Source organism: Tympanuchus pallidicinctus, unplaced genomic scaffold (assembly GCF_026119805.1).
Source record: "Tympanuchus pallidicinctus isolate F22 unplaced genomic scaffold, pur_lepc_1.0 scaffold9, whole genome shotgun sequence".
Classification (NCBI taxonomy): Eukaryota; Metazoa; Chordata; class Aves; order Galliformes; family Phasianidae; genus Tympanuchus; species Tympanuchus pallidicinctus.
In genome coordinates this window covers 4,340,068-4,352,372 of record NW_026294813.1, presented here as the reverse complement: position 1 = coordinate 4,352,372, position 12,305 = coordinate 4,340,068, and the positions used below count along the sequence as shown (strand labels likewise).

The 12,305-nt window shown below is 33.6% G+C and overlaps 1 protein-coding gene across 4 annotated transcripts in view; it reads left to right on the top strand.

Moving 5' to 3' along the window:
• KIF2A (kinesin family member 2A) overlaps positions 1–12,305 on the top strand; it is a 53,171-nt gene that overhangs the window by 21,711 nt on the left and 19,155 nt on the right. For 2 of the 4 annotated variants that reach the window (XM_052670431.1, XM_052670433.1), the window contains exons 3-10: positions 470–589; positions 978–1,032; positions 3,229–3,294; positions 3,911–4,011; positions 5,996–6,091; positions 6,738–6,792; positions 8,863–9,025; positions 12,181–12,271. In XM_052670431.1, coding sequence (XP_052526391.1) covers positions 470–589; positions 978–1,032; positions 3,229–3,294; positions 3,911–4,011; positions 5,996–6,091; positions 6,738–6,792; positions 8,863–9,025; positions 12,181–12,271 — 747 coding nt within the window. Of the gene's footprint in view, positions 1–469; positions 590–977; positions 1,033–3,228; positions 3,352–3,910; positions 4,012–5,995; positions 6,092–6,737; positions 6,793–8,862; positions 9,026–12,180; positions 12,272–12,305 lie in introns of all 4 variants that reach the window. The other 2 variants (XM_052670430.1, XM_052670432.1) reach the window with 1 other exon arrangement.

The window sequence follows — 12,305 nt, the reverse complement described above, 5'->3', positions numbered from 1 at the left end:
GGGTAATATATTTAATATAGCTTGAAGTTGCCTTTTATTTTTGGGGAAGTTGTAATTTGTCTGTCTCTTTTGCACTGTCTGAGAAATTTCAAATATCTAAGATTTTTTTAATGCTATAAAATACTGTGCAGCATAGAATACTCTTATTTTTTGCAATAATGCTAGATACTTCTGTTATAATTTTATCGCACTATTGAATTCTGAATATCTTTTCACCGTTATTAATACATCTGTTTTCTAAAAGCTGTACATTTCAACTAATATGACAACTAGCACTTCTGATTTTTTTTTTTTTTTGGCAAATTTGAATTGAGACATTTCCAGTTATAGAATTATAAGACCTGTTGAGGAGAATTTTTGTTTATTTTGTGATATATTATGGGGTATGTTTTGTTTATTCTCAAATGTAGCAGAAATGAACAAGATTAATTTGTTCTTGAGCTCATAAATATTCTATTATTTTAAACAGATTGACTTGGAGAGCATATTTTCACTTAATCCAGATCTTGCACCTGATGAAGATATTGAACCTAGCACAGAGACACAGCCTCTACCTGCTCCATCAGCCAAAGTAAACAAAATAGTTAAGGTTGGTAAAATCTATTCATACTGTAGTACAGAACTCATAAACATGTTGTTATGCTTGAATTTTTACATCTGACTTCTGTCCTTGGATCTACTCGTTGAATATGTTCCATTTTTTCCCATGGTGAATGAGGTTTTCTGAGAACTCGTTTGGCAGGGTTAGGAACTAATACTTACAGCTAGATATAGCTCAAGGAAAAGATTCATAAAAGGAGATTGTTTTGAAACAGTTTGTATAGTTCAAGCAGTCTCAATCCTAGGCTCTTCAGAGATGGATTTGACAATAATCACCTCTCTGTTGTGTTGATGATGTTATTCTGGAAGCCTAGGTGAGGCTCCAGTTTATGTTTTAAATTATGAAGTGGTCAAATATCAGATTTCTGTCTTTATAGGGTCGACGGACTGTGGCACCTGTTAAGAATGACGCTCCTGCCAGAGATAATAGAGGTAAATATTGTATCTTTCCATTTCAGGGAAACAAACAATATGGAAATATTCTAATGTGGAGCTTTTCTGAGGTTCTTTAATAGTGACAATGTAGAAGACATGGTGTATCATTCCTAGAATTAATCCTGTGTATATTTAGGAATGGATGCTGTATGAACAATGTTTATGTGCAAGTTGAAGCAACATAGCATGGAGGAAGTTAAGGTGAATAAAATGAAGGTGCAGAAACTTGAAGTTCATTAAATGTGCTACGTTAAATGATACATGGACTTTTACAAATGAAAACATCAGTTTGTTTCAATTTGATTGTTCCCATATACTACAAATACTGTGCTTAAAATTCTTTGAAGTTTTTAGCTCAGTTTTCTAAGTTAGTAGTGAAAAATCTGTAAAATCCACAAAAATCCAACAGGAGGATTGATGAAATGAAGTATTAGATGAGTACAGATGCAACACATTCATAATATGGAAAGGAGTAGTTATTGCCTATTTTTTTTTTCATTTTCATGGCTGTTTTAAGCATAACTTACTTAATCTGGTGATGGTGATCACTCTTCCAAACATTAATTTTGTGTCATTAATTCAAACTTGACTCCATTTCATCTGTTTAAGCTTATTTTTTAAGTGGGTTTGCATATCTTTCCAAGAGTTCAGACTCTTTTCAGGTGGACAATAGAAACCACTTCCTGCCTACTGCCTTTTGTCTTCAGCGGTGCAAACCAAATCAGAAATGTCGTAAGGAGAAAATAGCTTTTCAATTATTATTTTCAAGGTAATATAGCCTATATTCGTGACATTTAGTTGATGGGCTCTCCTCACATCTGTACAAATTGTTATTTGTAGTAAGTGCTCTTGTTTGGTGTGGAGTAACTCTGCAGCTTGCATTTCAGTAGGTATTGTGCATCTTACTGTTTGCAGTGTACCTAAGGATTAGTTCTTTTCTTTTGTAATTAAGATTTTCTTGGCATACTTTCTTATTTAGTGGAATACATTCATGCTGTAAAGTAGATCATATCTGGAAGTGATCTTGGAGTTTTTGTCTGTTCCTTTTGAATCTGTTTCCACAGTTTTCTCTATGTTGTACAGTATTTTGGCTTTTGGAATGTCATCTCTAAGCTATTAATCAAAACTGTTACCTTCAATTTCATGCTCTTCTGGCAGAGTTCATTACTAGCATGTACAAGAAACTGCCAAGCTGAAGCAGAAGCACTTCAAGCACCTTTTCAACAAACAAAATATTCAACTCTACCGGAGAGGCTTTGCATGCTCACTACTTACACTGCATTCACTGGGAAGAGATAACATTGTGTCTTTAGAAAAGTGGCATTCTTATCACATATGGAATCAATGCAGAAATTTAGGTAGACATACCCCTTTCAACTAGATCTCGAAGAAGTTTATTTCTTCCACTTGTAAATTGAGCTGTGTTTGGCTGCCTTTCACCTGTATCCCTTTACTCCTTCAAATACTGTAGGTTCAGTGAGGTGAGACTATTTTTTAATTTCTTAAGAGTGAAACTGTGGGTCCGTTTTCTTGTAATATAAATAAAATTACATCAACTAAAGGACCATATATCTCCAAGTATATTCTTCATTCTATGTACATTATAGGTTTTGTAATAGAAAATGTAATAATTTGCACAGGCAGCATAGGTACATCATAATTTGTTGTGTTGGTGTATGAGAGAAAAATTTTCCTGTCATGTGAGGGGAAAAAAAACTGAGTAGGAATTGTAAGAAGGTCTCAGAAAAGCAGGTAAATAGAAGGGAGAAAAAAAGATTAAAAGTTGAAGGTGAAGCAAATGGTCAGCTTACGTCTCTTTGATTGTTACAGAAATTAGGCAAAACAGTTATACATCACATTCCCTATAAGTATTCAAGAAGTGTGTAGATATGGCACTGAGGACGTGGGTTAGTGGATAATATTGGTGAATGGTGGACTAGGTGATCTGAGGATTTTTTCTGTTGATGATTCTATGATGCTATATTCATTAGAATTAAAAAAAAAAATCTACATACTGTCTTTAATAACAAACTTTCCATGTATGTATGTGTGCATATCTCACTTCCCTCTAATTCTCGGTAAATTATATGTCAAAAGAGGACTAGCTTTATCTTATCATAATAAAATAATTCAAAATTGGGTTGATACATTATTAGTTAACATCTGGATCAGCTTTGTTCTTTTCTTTTGCAGTGGCTGGTTCTGCACGTGCACGGCCCACTCAGCTTCCTGAACAGTCATCTTCCTCACAACAGAATGGTACTGTTTCAGATATATCTCCAGTTCAAGCTGCAAAAAAGGAATTTGGACCCCCTTGTATGTAAACCGTATCTCAAGGATTCTTTCATCCTGGACATTACATGTAGATTCTCTTGGATTATGTTGCTGTTCATAAAGGACAAATGGTCTGTAGGCTTCCTTATGAAGCTTTTTCAGAGCACAGTGGCTAAACAAAAGTTCAGTTTTGCCATAATTGGAATTTATTTTTCTTTTATCTTTCATTATCTTTTATCTTCACATAATGAATTTGTGGGATTTTTATTGTTGTTTTTTGTTTTTGTCTTACATTTGTGTAGACTTTTTTTTAATTTGAACCAAGAGATCACATGTACTTGTCCAAATGTTTTTTAAGGATCACTTTCCTTATAATTTTTTTTTTTTTAATTACTGTTCCATTTCCCTTCATTTATTTGATAAATTTTAGACAGTGAATTCCTGTAATTATCTTGTACTAACCATGATTTAATTGAAAAGGTAGTAGATATAAATAAGTGTGTACTGGTTATTGATTAATTAATATAATTGAAGTAGTAGTGTAATTACTAAACTCATGCAACACACTGAAAATATTTTAAATTATATCATTTTCTCCAAGCACGTAGAAAATCTAACTGTGTGAAGGAGGTTGAAAAATTGCAAGAGAAACGTGAAAAAAGAAGGCTACAGCAGCAGGAACTTAGAGAAAAAAGAGCTCAGGTTAGTATTCTTAGCCTAGATCATGCTTTTTTTCATTCATACATAATTTTTATGAGCAGTGGTAATACTGAAACTAAATGTTTTTTCTCCTGTATACAAATTTGATACATTATTTTGCATTGCATATTGTGCATATTTGCATTGTTCCAATAACTTAATATTTAGACAGTTTTTCCACTCTTTTTCATCCTACACAAATAATTGTGTGCAATTACTTGTTTTCCCATATGTTATTTCATAATCAAGTGCTGATGATACCTATATCTTAAGGATAATGTGTTGATTAAAAGCCATCAAGCTTTGGCTTGAGATATTTCAATGTTACGACAAATTGTTCTTTCTGATCTTTGACGCTTTGTCAGATAAGCTTTTGAGGTTCAATTTGATTTTTATTTATTTTTATTTTTATTTATTTATTTATTTATTACTTCTTTAAACTAGTCTATGGCTCTAAAGTTTAGCTTTTCATCATGCAGGCAGGTTGGGAATAAATTTTTAGAAACTTGTGTGAAAGAGATGAAGTTGCTAATCCTGTCAGGAAAAAGATCTCCTAATAATAAATTAATTTCTGTCACGGCAGTGTAAAAGGTTCAGCAAAAGTAGTAGTGTAATCTTGTTGGCAGGCTTGTGAGTATGTGTTAGTCTCTCTAAAGAGCAGTACTGATCTGCTGCTGACACAAGTACCACCACTGAGAAAGTAATTCACCTAGTTTATTTCATGCTTTAATAATGTTTCTAAGCTGAACTAAAAGGACCGATGTTGAATTCATGTTTTCTCATTTTCTTTCATTTAAACAAATAGAAAACATAACTGTATATGTGAGGAACAAGTAATTTTTATAACTTAAAAATTCTTCGACATGGTACTAAACCTGAGATTCTCTTTTTATTATTTCTATGAAGACAGTGTTCTGCTGAAGTCTTTGACTTCTGGCTGAGGAAGATCTGATTGTGTTGTTGATCTGTCTGTATCTTTCGCGCATTCTGTTGTGAAGTACAGTGATAATTAGGTAATCACTGTCTTCTAGTGGGTATGACTTTTAAGTGGAGTTAGAAGAATAATTACCTTTTTTCTGCAATATGTAATAGCCTTTTCAGAATTATAGCAGGAAATACTTAAGCTATAATACATTTTATATAGACTTACTCTGGTTTTAAGTTCACTGTATTTAGGGTTAAGAACATAAAAGCATAGTCAACTTCTGATTACCAGGCCATGGTTTTGTCTGGGATGGGGATGACCGTTCCACAGATGCATAGACATCAGTTGGCTTTATTTCATCTTGTAAACACCAGTGCAGTGCTTTCTGAAAGTGCCTATGCTACTTCACTTACGTGTGATGAGCCATGCACAGTTCAGTAAAGCATGTGGACCAGAACTAGCTGAGTATGGCATCAGTAGGATGTCCTGAAACTGAAAATTTTCAGGAAGGAGTACATAAGGAATTCTGCAGCCTTCTCAGCTTAGATGTTCTGGCTGAACAAGGCTTAGGCTCCACGCACAAGTTCTTGTGTGTCTTTTTGCTGTGCTATTCATGGTTCAAGGTTTAGGGATGGGAGGCCATGTATCTGGATGTAGCATATTGTGGAACTTGGAGATTGCTTTTACTTCTCAGAACTTCCAGGCATGTTGGAAAAGTTGACAGTGCATCCAAATTACTGTTAATTTGTTAATTCAGGACCAGTAATAGAATCAAACTTTAACTCACTCAGCTCTGTTTGAAGCAGCCAGAATACCTGCACTGTTTTGTGAAGCATAATAACGTGAATAATAGTTTACTCACTTCTGCATGGTATAGTCTTATGTCTCAGATTGACTATAGATACTAAATTAATAGAAACACTGTAACTGTTTTCTTTCATGTTTAGTAAATTAGCTACATCAGTTAATGTCTATTTTTCTTTATAATTAAATACAGAAGGTATTGAAACTTGTCAATGTTGGGGAAAAAAATGTAAGAAATTCTTTTGCTTACTTTCATAGGATGTTGATGCTACAAACCCCAACTATGAAATTATGTGTATGATAAGAGATTTCAGGGGGAATTTGGATTATAGACCACTGACAACTGCTGATCCTGTAAGTACCCAGGCAATGTGGAAATGTTTTATATTTATTTTTTCTGTGTCTTTTTAATATTTTCAGTATATGAATGTAGTTTTGTCTGTAAACATGAAAAAAATAAATAGCTTAGTATTAGTATTCTTTATAGCATGTGTTTGTTTTTTCTAGATTTTCCTGGGATACGAAGGGATGCACAGACAATACCCTTTTAGGTTCCTAGGAAAATCTCACTGAATGTGAAGATTTTTGATTACTTTATAAATAGCTGAAATATTTGATGATTGATTTTTTTTCAAGCTGATAAGAGCCTTTGATTTGCATTTGAACTGCATTATCAGATTTTTGTGGTCTTTGTTCCAAGTCAGTGATTGTAACAATTTCCACCAATAGTTTATCCAACCTATTACAGCTGGATTTGCTTACTATGGTGCAGTATGTACCAGGTACTCTACAGCATCACTATCTGCAAGTAATTTGGTTATTTTTGATGCATGGCTCTCCCTTCTAGTTTCTTGCAGATACAATTGGCTTTTGCTGTTTATATGACTCACAGTCTTTGAAAAGTCTCTTCATTTAAAAATTGATTAATTCATAAATAGAAGTAAAATAATCTGTAACTGGAACTTAGATATAGTTCACTGAAAGATTCTTTCCTTTATAGATTGATGAGCACAGGATATGTGTTTGTGTGCGAAAACGACCACTCAACAGAAAAGGTATGACCTTTCAAGATTTTGCAAAATTCTTTCTCTGAAAAGCTTCTTCTGATTGTAGTGTCCTTTGTAGTGAAGAGATCTAAAATACTGAAAATGAAATTGTTATACTAGAAAAAATGTTTGACACAGACAATTCGTAGATCTGTCACAGTGTGGATAAAGGGAGGGACAAAAGTAACTTAGCTGCCACCATTTTATGAGCTGGGAGTAGTCACAGAAATTGCAGGGTTTTTTTACATGGTTATCTATGGTGTGTTTAGTTGGTCTGGAAATTAATTCTGCTTTAATTTCTTGAGCATTCTTATATTGTGTTGGGATCACTTTTCTTTTAAGTTATCCTATAAGTAATCTCTTCATCAGTGAGCTACTCCATGGAAGTGTTTTTTTGCCCATTTTTATATGTGCTTTTTTAATTTTTTAATTTTTTAATTTTTTTTAAAGCTCTTTCAAGTGGTCTTCAATAAAGCATTGAGGGAATTATTCAGGTGGTGCCTAATGTTGATGTTCCATGATATGTTGGACACCCAAGGGTATCCAGAAAATTTTCATAGACCTAATGAAGCAGTATTTCTTATGCCTGTTTTTAAATAAAGAGTATGAAAAGATCAAAGATAGTAGTGAACAATGCACTGACGAGCAGAAAAAAAAAGTTTGTGTCCTTATTTCATGAAGAACACGTCAAACATACTACCTTTCCCTTTCCATGTTCTGTGTTTTGGAATTCTGTAAGATGTTCAAATCAGGTCTGCCCATCATTCTGTCAGCCTTGTACAGGTAAAATTATCACTATAGTCTTCAGGTATTCACAGCGCAAATCATTTTGTGAATTGACCTTGCAGGAAGTAAATCTTCAGGTTGATACTTTATTTTAGTGAGGTATATTTGCAGTTGAGAAATGCATTATGGGTTTCATAGACAGTATTCCAAATTTTCGTCAGCAAGGAATGTAGGTTGTTAGAGCTGGGGGGGAGGTAAATGTCTAATTGCAAACAATTCTTAAGGAAGTAACAGCTTTTCTGCTCTAGTAGAAAGGCTGTTTCTGTAAATAATTGACCTTCATATATTTGTTTTTACTGGTGTTTATTTCTTGTCCGTGATTACTGAAGAATAACTGCATTTTATTTTATTGCAATGCAGTTAAAATTTTGATTACATTATGACTTGAAAGCATTCTTGTATTGGCATGAAATGTCATGAAATAGTAATCATTGTACTGTTTGATGAATGTATTGTCTGATGAAAAGATTTCTATCTGACTGTGTAAAGCTACATCTAATTTTTGAATTACATGCCTTAAGGAAATTTATGTAGAATTGCAAGTAGGACTGATTAGTGATCCCGACTGAATACAAAGGATCTTGATTTTCATGCATATCATGGACCACTGGGCTCTCTATATTTTGCTGACTCTTATCTCCCACAATAATTAGCCATAAATTGCATTTCTGCTTAGTAATTATAACCTGGGAACTCACTGTTGAAATCACATCTAGATAGCTTTTGCTCTTTCCCATTGATAGAAAGCATCATTAGCATTTTCAGTTTCTGTTTACAAGGTAATTTACTATAGCATACTTTTTAAAACGTTTACTTACTGTAACATTTGGATTTAGAGAAAATGAAATTGCAAAATGTAAAAATAAAGATGGTTCTTCTAAAGATGTTAATTTCTGTTTTGTATGCTGGGCAGTCCAGTTAGTAGCTACAGTGTCCGGTTTCTCCAGAGAAGTTACTTATAAAAACTCACAGTGTATGGCAGTAAATGCAGAAGAGTAAATAAACATTGGTAAAAGAACACAAATCCATAGAAAACATTATTATAGAATACACTATGAACCATAACTGATCTTTCTTTTTCTTCTCAACTTTTTAACACTTCTCATGAATTTCTCTCCACTGATTAGGTTTCCAAAATGAAATCTTACTTAGCAGGTTGCTATCCAAACTGCAGTCATTTTCACTGATGTTACTAAGAAGTAGCTGTGTTATGTGAGATTTTATAGAACTGTAAACACCGGGGTGGAAAAAAGTGTTAGTAGATAAAAAATCTGTATTTCACTTATTTTATAGAAACTTTAATGAAAGACCTTGATGTAATAACAATTCCTAGCAAGGACGTTGTGATGGTACATGAGCCAAAACAAAAGGTGGATTTAACAAGGTACCTAGAAAACCAAACTTTTCGTTTTGATTATGCCTTTGATGAAACGGCTCCGAATGAAATGGTTTACAGGTATGTCATATGCTTCTTTTATGAGTCTTTTTTTCCTCATTTATTTACTGTGTCAGTAACTGTGGGCTTACTTTAACCCTTGACTCCTCTTTATTCTAACTTCTTTCACCTGTATAATTGGAATATAATTCTGCTTCTGCTGAAGTTTTTGTCTTCAGTGTCACCTCCATCTCTTGACCTTACTTCTGCTCTCAGTCCTTCTCCAAGCCCCACTTTGCTAAACTCTAGCCTGTATTGCCTGCCTTCTCAGACAGTGAATGTTTTGTTTTCAACAACTTCATTGCTATCCATCTATTTAGGCACTATTTTCTTATTAGTATGTGTGCAGCACCTGAGGCACAAGTCATTGCTACTACAAGAGCATTGCTAGATTTTTTCATGCTGCTGAGAATTCTGAGCTGATTTGTCCGTTGGAAGAAATTCAGCTGATGTAACACAGATCTATTTGGGAGCTAATTCATCTTGTTGAAAATGGCATAACTTTCTGATTTAAAAAAATAACAGCAACAAAGACAAATGCATGTGCATCCCCAAGGAATTTGGGTCTCCTTTTTTTTTTTGGTCTTCTGTTTTAGTTTCCCAGTTGGCACAGAATAATGCTCAGAATGCTTTGAAAAACCTTATCAGAAGTTGCTACTTGCATTGTACCATTCAGTGAATGGATTAGATACTGTAGTAAGCAAGGTGCATGGTAGGTGCTAATTTTGGTATGCAGTTTGAATATTGTGAATCTTTTTGTGAGGAGTGTTGGTATTAAAAAGGCGTTTGTTAAGATAACTTTCTGAATGTTTGGAGAGTGCTTCACATTACCTTAAAGAGAAGTTTTAGTGCTTATTTTTAATCCAGCAGTCATGAAGTGAAAGTTAGCGTGATATCCTGATTCAGTGCTGTGGGTGGAGTGGAAAAAGTACAGAGCAAAAGATTTGTTGAAATGTGTTGAAAATGAAAATTTGTTTTATTCTTGATAGGTGGAAGAGGATAGCAAAAGGCAAGCCCTTTTGGATGTTAGTGTAGCATTAGCACACTATGGAGGTTAACACACTGTGGAGGTTTCACACTAATGTTTGTCTTTTGGTGACATCTTTTCTTGACACACAAGGCCTGTGGGAGTGCCACCTAGTTGGTGATGAGCTTATTGCAACAGTATTTCTCCTGCTTAACAACAGTTTAATTTCCATACTTCTTGTTGTTCCTCATGTATCTTTGAGAGTGTACTTTTAGCTGTAAAAGACGTTTTGTCATACAGCATCATCATATTTTTGTATCTAATTTCTTCTGAGTAATTTTCATTAGTTACCTAGTAGTGTTACTATGAGAAAATATTCAAAGATGTTTGTATTAATACTGAAATGGTATATCTCTGGCCTAGGTAGTAGATCAGGATACTTTCTTTTCCTTCAGACAGTGTGGCATTGATTATTACTTGAAGAATAGCTTTCTTCCAGGTCTCTAGCATAATTTAAGAGCAAAATATCTCAGTGTACTCCCACTGTGGGGAAGAAAAGTAATGTGGTTACTCCTGTTTTCTCTGGTGCTAAAATTACTTTATTTCTATACTGAAAAACATTTTTCAATTTGTCAGGGAGAAATCTCTTACTTTTCTTTTGGTATTTTAGTGTAAGCTGTATTTGAAGTGTTTTTGATGCCTTAAGCCACAAAACTGAGTTGCAGTTTTCCTTTAAAAACTTACTAGCTTACTAATTTGAATGGTGTGTGTTTTGAATTTTTAAAGGAAAATCAGAATTTGTATTTTTGTAAGATCAATATTACAAGTTGAGATTCTAGGTGAGGGAAAGTTATTGGCTTGGTGGTAATTTAGGTTGTATAATGCTTTATGAAATCTTTTTTAGGCACAATTGTGTTTTGCCTTATTTTAAAAAAATAATATTAACTTCCTTTTTTTTTTTATAAATAAAAATAAATAATTTTAAATTCAACTAAACAGAGATAATGGAGTATGCTTCTTGGGAGGATAGAATCATAGAATTGCTCAGGTTGGAAAAGACCTTAAAGATCATCAAGCCCAACCACAAACTAACCAAACTGCGCTAATTCTGACAACCCTCCGTTAAATCATGTCCCTGGGCACCACATCCAAACAGATTTTAAACACATTTGGGAATGGTGACTCAACCATAGGTTTCTTGAAATTTGTATTTAGAGTATACAAAGAGCAAACAGATAAGAAAATATCTGGTTGGTGACATAGGCAGTACATGCTTGGAAGGAGATAAGACTAAGGCTAATCAGATATCTTTAGGTATGTTTTTGATGAAAATTAGTGACTGTGAAATGCTTGTCTGCTGAACAGGTTGATCTTACCTGTTCACTCATAGTAATTTATTTGTTTATCCCGAAGTAGAATGAAAGGAGCTCCTCAGTGTTTCTATAAGCAGTCATTCCTGTTTCTGTCACTAAACTTAGTGTAAACACCTTGAAGTTTAGAGTCTTACCATTATTTTTTTAGTAGAAGTAATCCTCTATTAGGTTACCCTTTGCTTTTTCAAGATTTTATTGAAGTAACTCTGTAAAGCACCTAGAGGCAGTAACAGTGTGTGTTTTGTTTCTGTTCTGATGAACTTAGTTACATCTCTTCTTAAGCCTTTTTTCAGCATACATAACTTCTCAAGATATTAAGAATCACTGTTGTTTTTACTACATATCTTAATAAGTAAGAAAAGGAAAAGAAAAAAAAATTGAACATTTTTTATATTGGTAAAACCTAAGTATTTTTCTGTTTTACTGTTCTATTACATATCTTCTAATACTGTCTCAGAAATTTTAGGGAGCTACAAACTCCATGTAGTAACCTTTGCTGTGTTGCATTATTAAAACAAGGTGTTTTTTTTTTTTCCTGAGGGTTTAAAGAAGGTTAACAATGTTGTAGAAAAAAATAGGAGATGCTCTTTAGCTATTGTATAATTTCTTAAGGATATTTTAATGTGTTAGAACTCCGTTAGCCTCTTTAGTTCAAGAATTAATGCGGAGATATTCTTTGCCTTCTCATGGCACAGAACCAGTTTTATCACTTCTTGCCTTAAAGTGTATTTTGTCCCTGTGATAGTGGAATCTTAAAGTATTTTTGTTTCTTATGGGTTTTTTGTTTGTTTATTTGTTTGTTTGTTCTGTTTTTTTTTTTTTTTCTTTCATTCTAGGTTTACAGCTCGACCATTAGTAGAGACCATATTTGAAAGGGGAATGGCCACTTGTTTTGCATATGGGCAAACAGGCAGTGGAAAAACCCATGTAAGTATTTCTTCTATATGTAAGCAATAATCTT